The sequence below is a fragment of the Mangifera indica genome, chromosome 20 (genome assembly GCF_011075055.1).
Source record: "Mangifera indica cultivar Alphonso chromosome 20, CATAS_Mindica_2.1, whole genome shotgun sequence".
In the NCBI taxonomy this organism is placed as follows: domain Eukaryota; kingdom Viridiplantae; phylum Streptophyta; class Magnoliopsida; order Sapindales; family Anacardiaceae; genus Mangifera; species Mangifera indica.
In genome coordinates this window covers 4,372,468-4,395,126 of record NC_058156.1, presented here as the reverse complement: position 1 = coordinate 4,395,126, position 22,659 = coordinate 4,372,468, and the positions used below count along the sequence as shown (strand labels likewise).

Sequence of the window (22,659 nt, the reverse complement as noted above, 5' to 3'; positions counted from 1 at the left end):
ACCAAAAAGAGAGACCAACGAAGAATAAAAAATAAATCTTACGAGAGAAAATGTTACCTTTTAAAACTTGGATTAAAAAATTATTAATTTTTTAGATTCAAAAAAGAAAAGAAAAAAAAATTTTAATTTATTTTTAATATTATTAATAAAATAATAATTTTATTCTTAAAATTAATAGATTTAATAAAGGGTAAACTTGAGGTGGGGATAAGTCGTTTGGCTTTATTATATTTTATTCCTCCCATTTATTTAAACTTTTTCTTATTTATCTCATACTATATCAAAAACAAAGCAATCGCAACAAAAAAAAAAGAATTCTCATTTTACTTTCAGATCTTGATATTGTGACTTTAACTAATCTGTATAAATGATTATAATACCAAATTTCATTGTTTAAAGATTATTTACCTCTTAATTATCGGCTTCCTGTGATTTTTTTCTTTTTTTTTTTTACATAGAGTTAAATATGATATATCTTATATCCATAAAACTCTCTCTCTCTCTCTCTCTCTCTCTCTCTCTATATATATATATATATATATATATATATATATATATATATATATATATATATTTAGAGTATATAAAATAAGTATACAAATAATTTATTATTATAGGATTAAATTATTTTAAATTAAAAATAAAATAATATTTAATCTTATTATAACGTATAATTTATGTACTTAAAATATGTATATGTAATATTATTTATCTTATATATTGAATGGAAAATTAGAAAAAAAGTATTGATCCAAGATAATACTAAAACTAGTAAATCATTAAAATTTGTAAAAAGTTATTATAAATTCAATCATTGTTTGTTAAAATTTACTGATCTAACTAATTCAAACGGAGTTTCTTAGTTACTAAAGATAAAAAATTAATATAACTCATTACTTGAAATCTATTTTCTAATTTAATATCACATTATTAGAAAATATATCTATTGTCCATGATATTTAATCTCCAATAAAAAGTTAAAATATATTCTCATAAATGGATAGAATACTTTCAATAATTTAAGTTTATCCTAGTAATATATGTATGAAAATCAAGAATTAATCATTTTAATTTTGTTGAAAATTTACGTAACGGCAGAAAACAAACAAGGACAAAAATCCAAATATTTCAAGTAAAGAGAACATTGCATAATTATGGTAATAAAGAAGGGTATAATTCTAAAAAGTTAAAAAACCAGAGTTCTTGCTCATCTTCATGAGACAACTGGTAAGCCTGTCATTGATCACTTAATCCTACATAATCCCTCCAAGTCTCTCGCCCCCTAAGCTAAAAAATACTCGGAACCAACCATTAAAAAAAAAGGAATTTTTATCATCTTTTCGTTCTAAAACTTCCCCCTTAACAGTCTATGCAGTGAGTGATGGGTGGGGTGACATCCTCCATGGCTGCTAAATTTGCCTTTTTCCCACCAAACCCTCCTTCATATAGGCTAATTACCGACGTTACCACTGGCCTCTTGCTCATGGACTCATACCCTCGCCGTGAAAACACCGACGTTTTACGCTTGCCCACTCGTCGTGGCACTGAGATCGCCGCCGTCTATGTCAGGTATCCCATGGCCACTACTACTCTTTTGTACTCTCATGGTAATGCAACTGATATCGGCCAGATGTACGAGCTCTTCCTCGAACTGAGTATTCACTTGCGTGTTAATCTCATGGGGTACTTCATTTTTCACTTTTCTATTTTTTTTTTTTATCTTGTTCGTTATATGTGCTCCGTTTGAATTTTGGTATATTTAGTTTAATTGATTAAGGAAACGGTGCAGTTGAGCCAAGGGCTAGCTTTTAGAGTAACTGGCTCCATAAAAAATTGTTATGTTTTTACCTTTTGCGGTTTCGGTATCGTCCGTGTTCAGATCTGGGCTTTGCCACAACATGTATTAATATGAGAATTTGGTGAATGCAACTCTAGAAAAGAAAGACAAGTTAACATGGTTGAGAAGGTTTAAGTAGCGTAGAAAGAACAAGTAGAAATGAAGATTAAGTTTTCTTGTAGTCTTATATTAGATGTTATCTCTCCTGGAACGTTTAATTTGTTGGATTGCGGACTAGTTTGGTCTCTATTGATGATACTGTCTAGAGCTGAACTTGTAGAGGAAGAGAATTGGGTATGAACCTTCTGTTTCTAATTGATCAAGAAGCCAACAGATCTCTCCAAATGATAAGCCAATTACCCAATAAAGGTAACTATTCCGAAAGAATGAATCAAGTATCGTGCAAAGATGGGAAAATATTATGGCTATATGACTTCATCTGTGCAATAGCTAGAATTTAAGTAAATTATGGAGCATAAAGGTAATATACATAAATTTTACACCTTTTTATGGGTAATCCATATGGCATTGGCTGAATTGAACCTTTATTCCTTAGTTGAGCAGATTTTGTTGCTTTATAAAGGACTGCAAGTTGTTGGGATTAAAGCCTCATTTTTTTTTTTTTTTTTTGAATTTTGCATTGTCTAGCTTCTTTTTGGTAATAAATATTTTTCCAATAATTAAACATTTTTTCATTCAATAAATGCAGATATGACTACTCTGGCTATGGGCAGTCATCTGGAAAGGTAACTGCCTCATGGTTTTTTTTCCTTTTATCATGCTTTATAAGTAACTGAAATGTTAAACACTCATGAATCATGACAGATGTGTATTCTTTTGTTCAGCCCAGTGAGCAGAATACTTATGCAGATATTGAAGCTGCATACAGGTGTCTAGAAGAGAGCTATGGTGCTAAGCAGGAAGACATTATCCTTTATGGTCAGTCTGTTGGAAGTGGACCTACTCTGGATCTTGCAGCCCGTTTACCTCAGCTAAGAGCTGTTGTTCTGCATAGTCCTATACTTTCTGGATTAAGAGTTATGTATCCAGTAAAGCGCACTTACTGGTTTGACATCTATAAGGTTAGAATTTTTGTTCTCTGATCTGTTTTAAATATATTCTCATATTTAGTGCAATAATATTTGTTGACTTGATTCTGAGAATGGCATTACTCGGTTTTTGTGCAGAACATTGATAAAATTCCGCTTGTAAAGTGCCCTGTACTGATTATTCATGTAAGTATTCACAGTGCAATACTTTGCGCCTGCAAATTGTATGAACCTACAATTTTTTTTTTCTCAATAGTTGTGGCATTATATTTCTGGTTCTTGCTTCGCATAGACAAGTTGATATATGCCATTGCCATGCAACTATAACACCCATGAAAGAAATATTTGGAGGTAGTTGGACCTCACCTTTTTTTAACATTTTGCTGAAGTGTATGTATTAACTTAAAATGGGATTCCTTAAAATATTGGTAGTAAAATTTGAATCTGAAGTTAACTTTTGTGGAGATTGTTAAGAAAGGTTGGTGTTAGAAGAGTAAAACTAACTGTTGAAGGAAAGGTCTTAGTGTTATCAAAGATGACCCATTGATATGCAATTGACATTAATGTGGTATCGTATAGGGCTGCAATCGAGCCAAATCGAGTCGAGTATTCTTGGGCTTTTGCTTAGCACGATAGGGTAGATGTAGGGCTTAAACTCAAACTTAAACTCAACAAGCATGAGAGTTGTAGGCTCGAGCTCCAGATAGGAATTGTTGATTTGAGCTAGGCTCAAGAAAGGCCTTCGAGGATTGCTGACTTGACTTTTCAAGGACCAGATTGTTCGAGAAAGGCTCAAGGAGTTTAGCCTAAGCTCGTTAGCTCATCAAGTCAAGTAATAACTTGCTCGAACTCAGCTTAAGTAGATACTCGAGCTGCTTGAGCTCGAGCTTTGCTTTGCTCAATTGCAGCCCTAGTTTCAAAGTGCTTAGAGAGTTGGTTCAATGGACAAGAGATAAGAATTAAGGTGTATGTTTTAAATGAGTATGTAAGAGTGATGCAGATAGAGGAATCTGTGAAATACTTGGTTGACTTTAAAGGCCTGAAATAAGTGTCTGTTTCAATGAGTTTAGTGGTACTGGTGGGTGGAGCATGATGTAATGCAATATGAACCTAGTGGACATCTTTACTGAAAATGACAGGCCAGTTTTATTCCTTTCTACCTGAATTTAAAAATCTGCATAGCTTATATGTTTTTTTTTCATCAGAATCTCATTGTTATCTAAGTTACGCATACTTGGAGTAACCATCATAGGGCTTTTTCCAGTTCTTGCAAGGTCATGGCTTTTCTCCTTTCTTTATATAAAGTTACTAATGTGTAAAATTTCTCTGTAGTCATATTTATATCTAAAATTTCATCTTTTTAGCCACTAATTGTGGTGTCTTTTGAAACTTTATCATTTAATTGCGTTTATAGAAGTGTCGTTAGTTTTTCTTTTTTCTTAGTGTCTACATTGAACTAGTTCTTCAATTTTATGTGTGGTTTGCTGTTCAGGGTACTTCTGATGAGGTGGTTGATTGCTCTCATGGAAAGCAACTTTGGGAACTATGCCAAGAGAAGTATGAACCCCTGTGGCTTAAAGGAGGAAACCACTGTGATCTGGAACTCTTTCCAGAATACCTTAGGCACCTCAAGAAATTTATAACCAGTGTTGAAAAATCAACTTCACAAAGGAGCAATTCCCGTAGGAGCGTTGATCAGCTTGAACATTCCAGACAAAGTACAGATTGTTTCGAAGCACCAAGGAAGAGTACTGATCACAGAGAAAAACCAAGAAAAAGCACAGGCAGGCCTGAAAAACTGAGACTTTATGAGTACAAATTTAACAATAATGACAAGCTAGAAAAGTTAAGAATCTCTTTGGACCATATGGATAGGTCCCGGAGAAGCGTGGAATACCATGATAAATCTAGGAGAAGCATTGATCAACAATTAGAAAGAGCCCGGAAGAGTGTGGACTGGCTGGATCGAATTCGAGCTGGTTAAGCATTTCATGTCATTTATAAACTTTTTAGACCAATTGAGTTTGTTATGGAGAGATGGAGACATGAAGAAAAAATGGGGAAAAATATTTGGGTTTAGACAATTTTAACTTAATGAATATTACACAATGTGTATTCGGAACAATGTCCTGACTTGTAATTTGTAGAGTTCCATATATTGGGATTCAACGTCCTTTATTGTTAATGAAGCAACCCCTAACTTGTCTGATCCAATGAATTATATTAAGCTTTTTATTAATCATAATTAAGGTTGATTTGACACTAGCTGAATTGATATAAAGGGTCAATTTGAATTCGGTTCAACTACAGATTAACTAGTTTGAGTGTAACCTTGGCTTGCTTGAGCAAAAGAAGAATTGTTGGAGAAGTAAAAGAAAATATCATTAGCAAGACGAGCTCTAGTGTGATGATGTCTACAAAGTGTTGATTTTGGATTGAGCTAGAGCTCCATCTTGATGAACTGATTCTTCTTTAGTTCAAGCTTAGATTGTTCAAGTTAAACATTGAGCGCAGTTTGAGTCTATTTTTATTTATTACTCATAATTAGTTTTCTATTCGAGTTAAGTCATGCTCAAACTTAAGCCAACTCAAGCTCGGCTAGATTGATCTTGGCATTTTACTCTCAAGCTTGAGCCCAATGTAGCTTTATTGAGTTTGAGCTTGAGACAGAGCTTGTGAAAAAATTCTATTAAATAAATTTAATGAATATGGATCTCATTCACACTTTTAAGAATCACATGCAAATTTATTTCATAGCTAAAATAAAATTCGTCTAACATCACAAAAAATGTATGAAACATACATAAACAGTTAAACAAAATGAGGTATGGAACATTGTATGAAACATAAATAGTTCACCTAAAAATCAATTGTCAAACATTTATTCAAACTAAAAATCAATTGTTCACCTCATTTTCTTGAAAAACCTACAATGAGTCTCAACATAAACTTAGCAGCTAACATAAAACTTTACTTACAGTGATCGTTTACAAGTGCAGTCAACATAGCATGAGGGGTTTTCATTCTTACTTTACTTAGCTACACACATTCCTACAACATCCTTTGAGTGTAAATATCATGCATTGATACCAACTTGTAACACTTTATGCAAAAGTACTATGCTCCAGTGAAATATGTCACTATTTAGACTATTTAAACAGGCAAATATATGACAATTAACTAAAAACATCACACATCAATTTTTTTGGGTAAGTAAGAGTATATTAAAAACATCAAATGACAAAGAAACAACATCAAACGTCATTTATTAATTACCAAAAAATACCCTTACAATTTACTCTGCAAAAACATATCAAAGGATGTCCAAAACAAACATGATCATTATCCATAACATCTTAAAATGTGTAGCCAAATAAATAAACATAAAAACTCTAATACATGAACTGCTTAACAATAAAAATGACAGGAATGTCCTTAACTACTCTATGCCTACTGACCCTCCTCGTCATGCAGTCGTCAAGATCATCTGTATCTATACACATGAAAGTAAGGGAGTGAGTAATAAAATGCTCAATAAAAATGAGACTCTATTACTAACTTTTGCATAATCTCATAATGCCCTTAACTTGACCCATATTGACTCTATCATCTGGAGTTTGTCACTAAACTCCCATTAGGATGATAATGGATCTTATATCTCATTTATGTAACTCATATTGAACTCAACAACATCTAGGCTATATATTATAACTCTCGAGTCAAACTGTGTGCTACTCAGTCACTAAAGAACCACTCCTTTGATTCTTAACTAATGTGACTATATTATCTCTAGGTGAAGTACTATCATCTGGAAGTTATGTCCCATAGTTGTATATTAGGCCAATTGGATAAGATCAAATACAGAGATTTGACATCTTGACCATGTGAGCACTTGTTGTACATTTCTCTCACCTATACTACTATTGGATCGTCGAACATTATCATAACTAGGCTCTGCTGTAAGCTAGTATCCTAATATGGGTATGATGTCCTACTACGGATATGTTTTACTATGGATGGTATAGAGATTATTTACTTATGGTGTCCTTTTGTGACAATCCCAAGACATTTTACATGTATGCACTCGAGCCTTAGATCACTTCAGGCTCAATTTAGCTTTTACACGAATCATAACTCATGCCCTAAACATATTGTCATCCCTTGGGCATATTGGGTACTATTGCATACTCGAAGTCTCTATATTGTCTCTCAGGATAACCCATAAACTTTTAAATTCACTCAACTCTTTTAGATGAGACCTGTATGGCCTAAGCATTAAATGAATGGTATGATCAGATTAGACAGAGAGTCGTCGAGGGTATCAAAGTAAATTTCAGTATAACAGAAGACATCCTAAGAATCAGAGGTGAGGACGTGTTCCCCGAGATTAGAGTTTGAGGGACGCTGAGGATATTAAAGCAAATTTCAATATATCAGAGGACATTCTGAAAATTAGAGGTCGAGTATGTGTTTCCTTTGATTAGAGTTGAAGGATAAGATCTTTACTTAGATATTGGTTCTACAGGTAAAAGAAAATGGTGAAGAAAACTGATGAAAAACAACATGCATGTAATGAAGATGCAAGAACCAATGCAATACAAGTATATATGAATAAGGCTAGATTTTTACCTACTCCAAGTTTGAATATTTAATGTAGAATGATGAAAAAAAGCTTCACACTTGTCAAGTCTTCAAAGAAGTCTACTAAACCAAGCTTTTCCTTCCTTGGCCAAAATTTTACATTGAGAAAGAAGTGGGAGAAGTTTTTTTACTTCAAAATGAGTTCATATATCTAAAAATGAACTAATTTTAGCGTTGTATTGGTTGAGTTAGTTAGCAATTTAATAATCGTTCCATTGTCCAAGCAAAATCTCAATTTAAACAATAGCCATGCATGTATATCACATATATACATTAGCCACCTTAATTTATCTCATAAACATTTTAACTCTTAAAATGTTACTTTTACACCTATATAACACCTTATATGATGTATTCTTTATTACCCTTCGAAAAGTGTTACTAACCTTAGATAATCAATCTTTAATCTTTAAAATATTTAGTTTATGTTGATATGACTCTTTAGGTTCACCGTGACATAGTCATAAGCCATTTTCGGATTATATAAAAAATATGTCCGAAAACTCAACGACTATGATAAACATTTAGCAATCTATCATAGCCTCTAAACCACAATGAATAAACACTCTATCAAACCTATTTTCTTAATTGTGTGTTTTATGTAGGTAAGATCCTTTTATTATCTAATCCTGATTGAGTTCGGGCTCATATTTCATTAAAACCTTAATCTCGATGTCTTACAAATTGTCGATCAATATATTCAGAACATGTCATCACAAACATCTTTCGTATGACTTATATTATAATATGGCTAAAGATTTTGGTCTCTAATACTTATCAACATTTTTTGAGGAATTCAAAGCTAGATTATTCTTGAGTCAGTAGATACTCTATATCCAATAAATCTGATACTTTATAACAAAGTATGATCAACATGGCCTTATATACGAAATATGACTAGCCCCATATTTATACACCATATGAACTGTACACATCTATATCAGATTTAACCGTGATATCTCAGGTCAAAGAATTATTTTGTACATTAGTATAATCATACAATAAGTCACTGACTACATCACAATGATTATTTGATTTATTGTTATGGGTCAAGTTTGAAAAACGGTTCACTAACTGTTAATCTATACCAATGCCCTAATAGCATGACCATCATCATCACTTGTACTATTATTATCTCATAATATTCAATGGAGACATTTAGTATGCCTATGTTGCACTAAATTCATATGCTTGCATACAATGTTTAAAGGCACGAAAATTCTGCATTTAGTTGTAATTTAGTTTAAGACTTTAAAGAATAATAATTAAAGCTCCTAGATATTTTGTTTAATTGTCCTTTTTTTGTTTGTAGGTAAATAAAACAGAAATTAGGAAGAATTGCAGTAAAGGAATGAAGAAAATAGAAGAATCTCTAAAAGTTTCCTGATCGCATAAGGACTAAAAAAGCATGGAGGGAAGAAGAAAGGAAAAAAATTGGACCTGTCAACATCAAAAGATCGAGAAAAGTAGTTTACGCGCTAAACAAAATCAAGAAAGTATCCTCTATAGTCTTGAGCACATAAGGAGAAAAGAAACCAATATAAAGACACCAAATTCATAAGCACAAAGAAACTTCTTCCATTAGAATTTCTTAGTGATAACCTTGAGCGATTCTTTACTTGTATTCCATTAGCCATCAAAATACTAAGTATTCTGTCAACCATAAAAAATACTAACGACAATGCAAGATAGCAGTGATAGTGATATCTAGTCCCTCAGAGCACACATACATATTTAGTATGATCTTTAGGTCATATACAAAAAGGAATTGATCGAAATCTGAAGACATAGGATTTTTTGAGTTGAACATATGTCAGATTTGATCTAGATTCTGGATTGAGGTTTTTTGAGTCTTAGAAATCTGAAAGTATTTTATGATACTTAAAGACTAAAATAAAATAATTTTGAGTGTCATAGTTATATGTGAGAAAGTATAAGATCGGATTAGATTTATCCAATTGGAGAATTCTAAGTCTAGTTCATAATTCCATACAGGCCATAAATTTAAATAAAATAAAAGGTAAATTAAAGGCCCCTGCAAGTGTGTATATTATATACACATTTCACACGGAATTGGTGTGCGAATGAAGATCGTATAAAACACAAACTTGTCATTATTTCTCAAGGTATACACAAAAGTGGCGCATATATATATATATTGTGAGATGGCTTTCCGCGTGTGAAGATTGCCCACACATGAAGAAAGGAAGACTTGGATATGTATTGGAAAATGTGCATAGGAAAGCATTAAGTGAAACGCTGTGTAATTCAATATCTGTGGGCTGAGAGTCATTTTTCATTGGTTATGGGGCTGTGGGAAACATGTGCAAAACACCCCCTATAATTATGTGCATGCAATTGTAATTTGATAGCCTTCATTTTGAGAGCATTTTGCTTCTTCACAGTAAAGAAGTTCCACATTTTTTTATCTTTCTTCCATATTTCTTTCGTTTTTTTACTAATAATTTATTTGTTATCAGCAGAATCGACTCAGTTATATTTTAATACTAGTTATCTTTTAATTATATTATTGTTCTATTTGGATGATGTAAATATAAGTATTTCAGTTATGATATTACCCTATTTGAAAAATACAAATCATGATTGTTTCAATTATTATTATTATTCTGTTCACTCTTTCTATTATATTTATTTTTCCATTTACAAAAAGCAAACTGTAATTATATTAATTTTTATAATTATTTCATATTTGTAAATATAAATTATGATCATATCTCAGTTATAATATTATCCTATTTGAAAAATACAAATCATGATTGTTTCAATTATTATTATTATTCTGTTTAGTCTTTCTATTATATCTAGTTTTCCATTTGCAAAAAGCAAACTGTAATTATATTATTTTTTATAATTGTTTCATATTTGTAAATATAAATTATGATCATATCTCATTTGCAACATGAAGTTTGTAAAATCATAAATTTCGATCTGAAGTCCTAAATATCAATTTGAATATATATTTATATTATAATAATTGTATTCAATTTGCATTATGAAGTTTGTAAAATCATAAGAATATATATATATAAATGGGCTCGAGGTACCAGATTTCATCAAAATATTTATTTGCTTAATATTAACTATATCATATTTGCAATCTGAAGTTTGTATAAATTGTAAAAAATATGGATTTGAACTTTGAAATATAATCATAATTAAAATTTTAAATACTATAATATTTGAATATTAATTACCAAACTAGAAGTTTGTGAATATGAAATAATATCTGAACCTGAAGTTTCAAAAATTAATCTCAATATTTCCTTTACAAAACCAGTTATTTTGTAAATATGAGATAATATCTAAACCTGAAGTTTCAAAGAATTAATTTTAATATATTCTTTACAAAATCAGAAGTTTTGTAAATATGGATAATATTTGAACCTGGAGTGCCTAAAATAGAATGAATAATATTAAATAGGTTTTTTACACTATTCTCTATCTTAAATTTTTGAGCCTTGAATAAGTGATTAAATAAAATATCCTAGAAGAACAAATCAAAGGTCACTATTTTACCAGCATCACATCTCCGAAGGATTGCAAGCTGAATATGTAGATATAATGACAAATCCATTAGATTCATGGGGAAATTTGAAAGATAAATTTAAACATAAAGTCAATAGCACTTCTAATGGCTCTGTTATTTAGTATAGCTCTATTATGTTAAGAATCTTTCCCTGATTGAGATAATGTGGCAGAGAAAATATTTTCCACTTTTCATTTTTTTAATAATATGCTCCTGTAGTAGTAATATTAGAAAAAGAAATTCTGAATTAATAATATATTTTCTTGTTAATGAAAAACCATCAAACTAGACTCATAAGCACTGTATCATTCCTTGAAGTGAACATAATTACCAGTAGTAGTTATCATGAGTATGAGTAAGGTCATGGAAGAAGTAATTTTCGATCTGAAGATAATTATAATAGAAAATCTCAGTTATACCACCATAAATGGACTAACACTAAAGTGAAATAAAAATAATGTAAAGTAAACCACAAAACAATAAATGTGGTCATAAATGTCATTGGTTACGTGCCTGTAATACATATAAATGTTGGGTGGATCTATATTAAACATCCATAAAAATATAATCGAATTTTTTGATGATTTAAATCTTGTCAATCTAATGAATCTTGATGTTTTAAGACTTATGAATCTAATTTTTAAATGAAAGAAAATGGACTCCAAAATTGAAGCATTAACTTCAAAAGTTGATGATGGAGACCCATGATTAGTGGATGGTGCAAAAACACACACAATTCTTAAAGAAAAGAAAATTTTCATAACTTTAGCATCGATTGAAGCTACAGTAAACACTATATCAAGATTGATGAATCTGATTGAAGGCCTTCAAAGAGTCATAATTTTGTTGAAAAATTAGGCCAAATTAAGCATCAACGATTCATTATAGTCAATATAGATCCAATAAAAATTTACTTAGTTTTAAAGAGATAAGAAATAATTGTTATTATATTGAAACCATGAGTGAAAATAGTGTAGAATTCATCTCTATAACTAGTAATGTCTCTGAAAGAAAGCTTATACTATAAAAATTACCCATTTTATCATCTAGATTGTATTATACAATCATAAAGACAATTGAAACCTACGAGTATCGAACCAGAAGTTCTTTGATCTAAAAGTATTTATGCTTTGATATTACCGTTTAGGTCACCCAGGATTTCCAAACCAACTTTTCAAGGCATTTAATAATTACATTTTTTTGCTTTGGTTTTTATCCCACTAGGTTTTTTCTTATTCAAATTAATGTAATTATCTGTAAATAGTATAAACCTAAGGGGGAGTATTGTGAGATGGCTTTCCACATGTAAAGATTGATAGCACATGAAGAAAGGAAGATTTGGATATGGATTAAAAAATGGCTTGATGCATTAAATGATCTTAGAAAATGTGCATGGGAAAACATAAAATGAAGGGCTATATAATTCAATATCTGTGGACTAACAATCATTTTTCATTGGTTATAGGGCGATGGGAAATATGTATAAATACACCCCTACCCCATAGTTATGTGAGTGTAATTGTAATTTGATAGCCTTCATTTTAAGAGCATTTTGCTTCTTCACAGTAAAGAAGTTTCACATTCTCTTATCTTTCTTTCATCTTTCTTTTGTTTTTTTTAAATAATTTATGACTATATATGTGTGTGTGTGTGCGCGTTAAATAAAACCTAGTGGCCAAGCATGCTCGATGCTTCTAACCATGCTCTCCAACCATGCATGCTTATGGAATTTTGTTGAATTTCAAATGCATGGGTGGATAATTTACCTTCATGTTTAGCTAAGGTTAAATTTTATATTTGGATCCTATTTTGATGAATAGGGACTAAATTGTAATTTTTCAATCTTTTTGGGTTGAAATAAATCACGCAAAACTTGAGAGACTAAAATATAAATGAACACGCAGGTAAAATAATTAAAATTAATTAATTATGGTTATGATATATGTATGTTTGTATATGCATGGTACCTAGTATACAACTTAAAAACCTTGTGTGAATGCTTCATGTTTTATTTCTGGGTTTGTAATAATTAAAATAGGACTTGCGTGTCCTTCCTTCTCTAAAGTGGTATCAAAGTCACCGTTTAGACATACTTTCACGAAAATATACCTATAAGTTTTGGTTATATTTATATGTTGTTGCATGTAATTGATAAATAATCAAAACATTAAAATTGATAAAATTGATTAGCAATCGTGTTGCTGCATGATTTGTTGAGTTTAAGAACAATGTAAAGATGTGTTAAATTTATTGAGTGATTATTCCTAATTTTTTTTTAATTTAATTGTTGATGCAGGATTAAATCCAAGGTTAATAGCCGTTTTGTCAAGTAAGCATGGTTTACGTGCCATTGTTGCTCACATAATGATTGGCTTACCTTTGCACAATAGCTCATGGATTTCCTATTACTGGAAAGTCCAAAAATTGAGGCTAGAAACATCACCTTGCATGGGTGGAGCAAAAACTGAACAAGCTGATACTGCTCACTACAAGGTTACTTTATACCATGATATGTGCCTAAACAGAATCTATTTTATGGGTCAATGAGGGTGGCAGCCTGAGCTTTGACCACTTGGATGTGGTAGGGTTGCCTTTGCCCTGTCCCAAGCCTGAGGTGCAGGCTGGTGCATCACTGAATGACAATCGTCTAGGTAGTTTTGTTCAGGCTAGCATTGTAGTTGGTGTACTCACTGTACCTTGAACTTATATGCATGACTACATAGTTTTTTTGCTTGTTGTGATTATTTTTGGTGCAAACCATGTACTGTGGTCCTTTATCATGCCTTTAACATGCCTCTTGAGATGCCTACATGCCCTTTGAGATCGAGAATTAGATTTTGGTTTGAGTTTCATTGAATTGTAACCAAAACTGAAATTTCCTTGAGTCTTGGGGTTGAACAATAATTTTGCAAAGTTTTTGGTATAAAAATTTGATTTAACACTTGGCTAATTAATAATTAAATTTTAATTGGATGTGAATGTATGGATGTATGTATGAATGGTGCCTAGTACACAACCAACGAACCGATGTGAATATTTTTATTTATTTTCTTTGGGTTGTAATTCACAAATAAGGCTTGCACGTCCTGCCTTAATTCACCTTATTCTTTAGTTTAGGTTGTTATTTTATTTTCTTAGAATAATGTAACTAAGAAATAAATCCATGTAATTATTGTGGACTGAAGGTGAGAAGGACAAGCGCAAAGACAAAGATGCGAAGACAAAATATTCACTCAGGTTGACTAGTCAAACTTATCTTGGCTCAAGAGGTTTGATATTAGTTATGGCTGTGTACTGATGCATTTTAATTTTATGTTGTTGGATGGATGTGAACAATTATATTTTTGCAAATATCACCTAACATGTGACATAAAATCTAATAAGACCAATTAATTAAAAAAACCTCAATTTAAATATTATGTCTAAGATTAAATTAGTATCTTCCAATATGATGTCTTAATTAAATCCCTGTTCATTAGACCCTTGTTCGCCAAAGTAAAGGATATACTTTTACACGATGGAAAGTTAAGAGATGTTTATATTGAGTCTGACTTAACTAGTGTGCTTTGCTTATTCGCTAAAATGAAGGTGAAGTATATTAAAGGCATAAGTAGGGAATACATTTGTCGATGCAAGGTGATATGTAGTATCTACCCTACTAATAATACTAAGAGTCACATTTGAGGTTAGATGATTTGTTGAGCCAAAACCTAACTTGAGATCATAGGGTTTTGATGATTAATTTGAAATTTACCTATTTGATTATTCGAACTTGTTCACCGAAATGAAGGGGAGAATTAATATGGTAAGGTCTCGGTCTACTAGAAAGTTCTCTGAAACTTTCATAGTACAATAGTAAGGGCTATTGGCTTGAGGAAAATAGTAGGAGTATTTTAATTAATTAAATTCATAATTAAAATAAATATTAATTATGAATAAAATTACTAATTATCTTTATTTGTAAATTGTAGTTCAAATTATCATTATGTCAAACCTAACTTATCAATCAATTCTTGAAAAGGAAAATAAGCTTATTGGAAACAACTTCACTGATTAGTAAAGAAAATTTTGGATTATTCTATGTCAGGAAATGAGGTTGTATATCCTTGAAAGGTTGTTGCCCTATGAGGCTAGTCCTAATGCCACCCAAGAGAAAAAAGATATTTTTAATAAGTCTCTTAATGACTCCATGGAAGTTCAATACCTTATGCTAACTTTCATGTCACATGAGCTACAAAAACAATATAAGGAAATAAATGTTCCATCCATGCTTGCACACCTTTGAGAGTTATATGCCACTCATGCAAGGGCTAAATGATATGAAGTGTCAAGTGCATTATCTGATTGCAAACTTTCTAAAGGAATCTAAGTTAGCCTTCATGTGATCAAGATTATTGACTATATTGAGCAGTTGGCAAGCTTAGGCTTCATCAAGGACTATGAGCTTGCCATTGACTTGGTGTTGAAATCCCTCCCTAAATTATAGGCTAATTTTATCATGAACTTTAATATAAATGAAAATGAGAAAACCCTTATGAAATTTGTAACCTTTCCTAACCATTGGGTGTGTTACAGAAAAACGGCATGAGTTCCCCTATTTTAGAGGGCTCGGGGAATATTTTTCTCCTTTTCATTATGCCCTGTAACACTCCCAATTTGTAATTCATACAAACCAGTCCTACCAATTGACTGAATTTTTATCAACTTAACCACAATTAGTAAAATAAATACATAATAATAACAATTATAAAAATTATCACCCACAGAAACTTTATAACCAATTTTCAAAACTAGTCATATATATATATATATATGTATTACATATACATTATAACATTTAAGTCAACAAAATTATGGTGCCTTCCTCCCTTAGCCTCATGTCTCATTAGTGCACCCCGGGAACCTTTGCTGCATTTCTTTACCTGTAAAATATTAAATTAAACGGAGTGAGCGACTTTGGCTCAGTAAGAAAATCATACTAAACACTTAAAGTATTTCATACCAGTATTAATCTCTTTCTAATCTTTTCCATACTCAGCGTGTCTGAACTATTTACAACAAAATAATTGACACAGAACACGCATTTAACACGTATCATAATTATTTTCTTTCACACATTTATTCATTTCCTTATTATACAGATATGATTCACTCATTATGGTTTATGCATGTATGAGTGTCATGACATTTCTATTTTCTGATCGTACATCTTTCTCAACTCTTTATCAGCCACACAGGCTTGTATGCATAATTCTAATGCAAATGACTTTCATAAAATATTTACTAATTTGTTTCTCTCTCTTTCTCATTGATCGATTTAGACTACATATGATAGTACTTGCAGTCACCATACAAAGTATAATTCTCTCTTACACGCATATATTTTTTTTTTCTTTGCTGTCCACACAGTACAACTAATATTTTTCTTTGCTGTCCACACAGTACACCTGATATTTTTCTTTTGCTGTCCACACAGTACAGCTGATATTTTTCTTTGCTGTTCACACAGTACAACTGATTTTTTTTTTCTTTGCTGTCCACACAGTACAGCTGATATTTTTTTCTTTGCTGTCCACACAGTACAGCTGGTTGTCCACACAGTACAACCGATTATTTTATTTGCTGTCCACACAGTACAGCTGGCGTGTAAGGATTTTAAGTATGTTTTCTGCTTTCCTGTATCATATGAGTCATTATGAAAGCATGCATGACTTAGAAAATATTTTTCCTCTTTCTTTATTTTTTTTCTAAATCATGCATATGTTATGATTCCTCATGTATGCATATATAACCATATTATGAAATATGCGTATTTGTTATTTTCCCTTATTCTTTTCATTCATTCTCAAACATCATATTATTTTCTCACGCATTTATATATATATATATATATATATATATATATATATATATATATATATATATCATGCCTCAATTTAATTTCAATTATACAATATAGACTTAATATAAGGGTTATTTCACATAACATGCACATAATTAAGCAACATTAACCTATATTGCATAAAATGACATTTTTGCCCTTATGGCCAAAATTACCTTTTTACCCTTATGGCCAAAAATTACATCATGAATCCTAATGAATTTCTTTATCCTTTTAAGCATAAATCACCTTAATTCTAATACCTTACATACTGATATAAGTAAAGGTTATTTAAATAACCTAACTCAAATTTACTTTAAGTATGTAAAGTATGAAATTCTTACCTTTTATTGGCTATATAGATGATTTAAGCTTATTCACCTTCTTTTCTTCTTTCTGGCAACCTTAATCAACCAAAAATATAATCATTCATCAAACTCCCAAATTTCACATATCTTAAAAATTAAATTTCTTACCTTAGAACTGACCAGAATTGACAGATCTACACTTTTTATAACTGGGGCCTCTGGAAATTAGGTGGTTTAGCTAGGTTTTTGGACGAATTTTAGTTAAGGGAAAGCTTTAGCTTAATTTCATGGAGTTCTCGGCTAAAAATGGAGAAGATAAATAGATTATATATTTTATAAGTCTTTTGGACCATTTTGCCCTTAACCTTTTCCATAAATTACTATTTTATCCTTAGTCAATTACCAAAAACCCTTAGCACCACCATATAATTTCAAGTGTGCCCTTCAATTTTAATTCCCACTTTGTCCCTTGAATCTTTATAAATGACCATTTTACCCACTTTGAAAAATATTGCTCATTTAGCAGTTTTCTATAATTCTTTTGCAATTTCTTTACACAACAAGTTATAAAATCAAGTCTAGGGGTAATTTTGGAAGTGGAGTTTACTGACACACCTGAATTCGGATGTTACATTTCTTTCCCCCTTAAAAGAATTTCGTCCTCGAAATTTAAACAAATAAGTTGGGAAATCTCTCTCTCATTTGTTGCTCAACCTCCCATGTGGCTTCTTCCACCTTATGATTCTTTCATAATACTTTCACTAATGGAATTGTCTTATTTCGGAGCTCTTTTATTTTTCTATCTAGTATCTGCACCGGTTGCTCCTCATAAGCTAAATCTTCTTTTAATTCCACATCATCTGATTTCAAGACATGTGAAGGATCGCTAATGTACTTTCTCAATAAAGAAATATGAAATACATTATGAACTCGATCCATACTAGGTGGAAGTGCAAGTCTATAAGCCACCTTGCCCACTCTTTCTAAAATTTCAAATGGGCCAATAAATCTTGGAGCAAGTTTCCCTTTTCTTCCAAATCTCATCACGTGCTTATAAGGGGCTACTTTCACAAAAACTTTATCACCCGGTTGAAACTCTACTTCCTTCCTTTTCAAATCTGCATAACTCTTTTGTCTGTCTTGAGCTTGCTTCATTCTAGTCTTGATAGCCTTTATATCTTCCACCATCCTCTGGGTTAACTCAGGCCCAAGAACTTGACTCAAATCATCTCGCTCTCCTATGTCATCCCAATGTAATGGAGATCTACACTTTCTTCCATAAAGAGCCTCATATGGGGCCATTTTAATGGTGGACTGGTAACTATTATTATATGCAAATTCGATCAATGGAATCATTTCATGCCAGGTTATTTTATAATCTAAACAACAGACCCTCGACATATCCTCTAGTATTTGATTCACCCTTTCTGTCTGGCCATCTGTTTGAGGATGATATGCTATGCTAAATGCCAGCCTAGTACCCAATGCTCTTTGTAAGCTACCCCAAAAAGCTGAAACAAATTTGGGGTCTCTATCTGATACAATAGTTTTGGGTACACCATGTAATCTCACAATCTCCCGTATATAAATCTGGGCCAGTTGATCTGAAGTAAAACTATCTTTCACTTGAATAAAATGGGCCGATTTAGTCAATCTATCTACAATCACCCATAATGCATTATAGCCTTTTTGTACTCGAGGTAGGCCAATGATGAAATCCATTGGAATATCTTCCCACTTCCATTCAGGAATACTAAGTGGGTGAACCAAACCCGAAGGTCTCTGATGCTCGACTTTGACCTGTTGACATACCAAGCACTTAGCTACATAGTCACCAATATCTTTCTTCATACCTATCCACCAATAAGTTTTCTTTAAATCCTGATACATCTTTACTCCCCTAGGATGAGCAGTGTAAAGTGTATCATGTGCTTCACTTAGGATTTTCTTTCTCAATTTCAGATCTTGGGGAATACATACCCTGTTTCTGAACTTGAGCACTCCATCTATTATTTGAAACTCAGTTGTTTTCCCTTCACATATCTGTTGACTTATTTTCTGGCACCACAAATCTTCTACTTGCTTCTCTTTTATTTCATTGAAGAGATTAGGTTGAATTTCCAATCTGGCCACTTGACTTCTTATCACCTCAATATGTTCCCTCTGAAACTCTTTTTGTAACTCTATCTGAATGGTGAAGTGGGCTATGGCAATCTTTCTACTCAAGGCATTAGCTACCACATTTGCTTTACCCGGCTGATATTTAATATCACATTCATAATCTTTGACTAGCTCCAACCATCTTCTTTGTCTCATGTTCAAGTCTTTCTGAGTGAAGAAATATTTTAGACTTTTATGGTCGGTGTAGATATTACATTTAACTCCATATAAATAATGCCTCCAAATTTTTAAAGCAAAAACCACTGCTGCTAACTCTAAATCATGGGTAGGGTAGCGTGTTTCATAATCTTTTAACTGTCGAGAGGTATACGCTATCACCTTACCCTTTTGCATCAGCACGACTCCCAAGCCATTATACGAGGCATCACAATAAATATCATAATCTACACCTTCCTCTGGTAATACTAAAATAGAAGCTGTAGTCAATCGCCTTTTTAGCTCTTGGAAACTCTTCTCACAAGCTTCAGTCCATAGAAAAGGAGTTCCTTGTCTGGTAAGAGCTGTAAATGGTTTGGCCAACCGGGTAAAACCTTGAACAAATCTTCTGTAATAGCCGGCTAGCCCTAAAAAGCTTCTGATCTCTTTCACAGTCTTTGGCCTCACCCATTCAAGTATTGTTTCTACTTTACTGGGGTCCACAGCTATACCTTCCTTAGTAACCACATGTCCCAAAAATACTACTCGATCCAACCAGAATTCACACTTAGAGAATTTGGCATACAATTTCCTTTCTCTCAATCTTTGTAACACAAATCTCAAGTGTTCGACATGTTCTTCTTCTGATCTGGAGTATATCAAGATATCATCAATAAATACCACTAGGAATTTGTCAAGGCAATCATGAAATACTCGATTCATTAAATCCATAAAGATTGCTGGAGCATTAGTCAATCCAAAGGGCATTACCACAAACTCGTAGTGCCCGTAGCGAGTCCGAAAAGCTGTCTTTGGAATATCTTGCTCTGTAATCCTCACCTTGTGATAACCTGACCTCAAGTCAATTTTGGAGAACACAGAAGCTCCTTTCAATTGATCAAATAAATCATCAATTCGAGGCAATGGGTATTTATTCTTCACTGTCAGTTTATTCAACTCTCTGTAATCAATACACATACGAAGCAACCCATCTTTCTTTTTGACAAATAGTATGGGTGCTCCCCAAAGAGAGTGGCTAGGTCTAATAAAACCCTTATCTAAAAGTTCTTGCAACTGTTTCTTTAATTCTTGTAATTCAGTTGGAGCCATTCGGTAAGAGGCTTTTGAAATTGGGGCTGAGTCAGGTTCTAACTCGATACTAAACTCCAACTCTCTCTCTGGAGGCAAACCTGATAGCTCATCAGGAAAGACATCTGGGAAATCTTGTACTATTGGGACATCTTGAACACCCAATCTTTGAACATCATGCTCATATACCACATGAGCTAAATATCCCGTACACCCCTTTTTCAATAATTTTTGTGCTTTTACATTACTGATAATCATACTAGGCTGATGGCCCTCTCCGAAATTAAAGTAATCCCCATTATCGAGTTGGAATCGAGCCTTTTTCTTTCTACAGTCAATCTCAACTCCATATCTTTCTAAGAAATCCATGCCTAAAATAACATCAAAATCGGGCATATCAAAGACAATCAAGTCCACCTTTAACTCTCTCCCATGTATCACTACCTTCTGGTCTTTTAGCATTTTATCTGTAATCACACTCCCTGGTGCAATAAAGGAGTGTGTATCTCCTGAATCAATCAATGCATATAAAAAAACAGAGTGGAAAAGGAGCTGACCAGTAACTGCAGATGGACTAGCCTCCGCCTGGCTATGGGTAGCTGTATAAACCCGTGCATTAGTACCTCTCCCTGGTTGCACTGGTGGAATTAGGCTTTGTGGTGGTTGTATCTGAACTGGCACTTCGGTACTTTGGCAATCTTTTGCTATATGCCCTGGTTGTCGGCATCTATAACAAATCACCTGTTTTTACTGGTACCAACATTCCTTACTATGACGTCTCCCACAAATCTGACATTGGGGAATATTTTCTTTTCTAGGCTTTTTGTCACTCTTCCAGCCTTTTCTACTTGCTTTTGACTGGAATTTTCTTTTTCCCCTATTGTTTCTGAAACTGGAGCCAATTGAACTGCCCCCTGATGTTGTAACTGGTGTAGAAATAGTCAATGAAGCAGGTAAAGCTGACTGACTTGGCATCACTGTTTGGGGTACTGTCAATGATGGAGGTGTTGACATGGAAGGTGCATTCTTGGGTAGCCTATTAATATATACCTCCAACCTCAATGCTCTCTCCAATGCCTCTTCATAAGTTTGAGGAGGTTGTGGTCCAGCTAGCACATGCAAGGCTATCTCCGGTTTAAGACCTTGAAGAAATCTGTCCAACCGGAGACTAGGAGTACTTACCATACCTGGAGCAAAACTGGCTAAGACATCAAAACGGGTAGAGTAATCCTTTACTGAACCTTCTCCCTTCTGTAAAGAAATGAACTCTTGAACTTTGACTGCTACCACATCAGCTGTTTTGTATTGGGTCTCAAATACCCTTCTAAAGTCTTTCCAAGTCATCAGATCCACATTTCTGGTTTCTTTAACTAGGTCCCACCATACGCGGGCCTCTCCCCTCATCAAGAAACTGGCATACCGAACTTTTTCTCTATCAGTCATAGAAAATAAATCCATAGTACTTTCCACTTGCTTGATCCATTCATCAGCCACCAAAGGATCTTTAGTACCTTTAAATTCAGGAGGGGTATATTGATTAGGTAAGGAATAAATAGGCTCAAGTCGCCTTTGAGCTCTAATTTCTCCTCTCCCTTCATTCCTCATTTCATTTCTGATTTCTTCTATGACTTCCTCACGAATCTCGCTTCTAATCTCATCTCGGATGGCATCTCTGGCTATATTTTCAGGTGTGGGTCTATCTTGACTCTCAGTCAACACCTGACGGACTATATCTCTTATTTCTGCTAGCCCAAATCCTGAACCAACTGACGGGGTAGGGTTAGACGGTTCTCCCGTCTCTCTCTGAATACCTCTTCCACGACCCCGTCCTCGTCCTCGTCTTGTGGTACTCATAATCTAATAACTGCATAAGTGTAATTACATAATATTCTATTATTTGAATACAGGTAAAGAAAATAACTTACTGCAGTCGATTCTCGGGAGCTGATTTATGAGACATAAGGGGCACCTGTGCAATATTAGAATGCAAA

At 32.9% G+C, this 22,659-nt stretch overlaps 1 protein-coding gene and 1 pseudogene across 1 annotated transcript; one reads left to right on the top strand and one right to left on the bottom strand.

The window, feature by feature from the left end:
- The first annotated feature begins 1,225 nt into the window (after positions 1-1,225).
- LOC123203998 (alpha/beta hydrolase domain-containing protein 17B-like) lies at positions 1,226-5,100 on the top strand. The gene is made up of 5 exons (XM_044620515.1): positions 1,226-1,683; positions 2,547-2,583; positions 2,683-2,919; positions 3,025-3,072; positions 4,379-5,100. The coding sequence occupies exons 1-5, from the start codon at positions 1,382-1,384 to the stop codon at positions 4,868-4,870; spliced, it is 1,116 nt and encodes a 371-aa protein (XP_044476450.1). The 5' UTR covers positions 1,226-1,381; the 3' UTR covers positions 4,871-5,100.
- A 12,844-nt stretch (positions 5,101-17,944) lies between these two features.
- LOC123204800 lies at positions 17,945-20,917 on the bottom strand (annotated as a pseudogene).
- Positions 20,918-22,659: the final 1,742 nt, after the last annotated feature.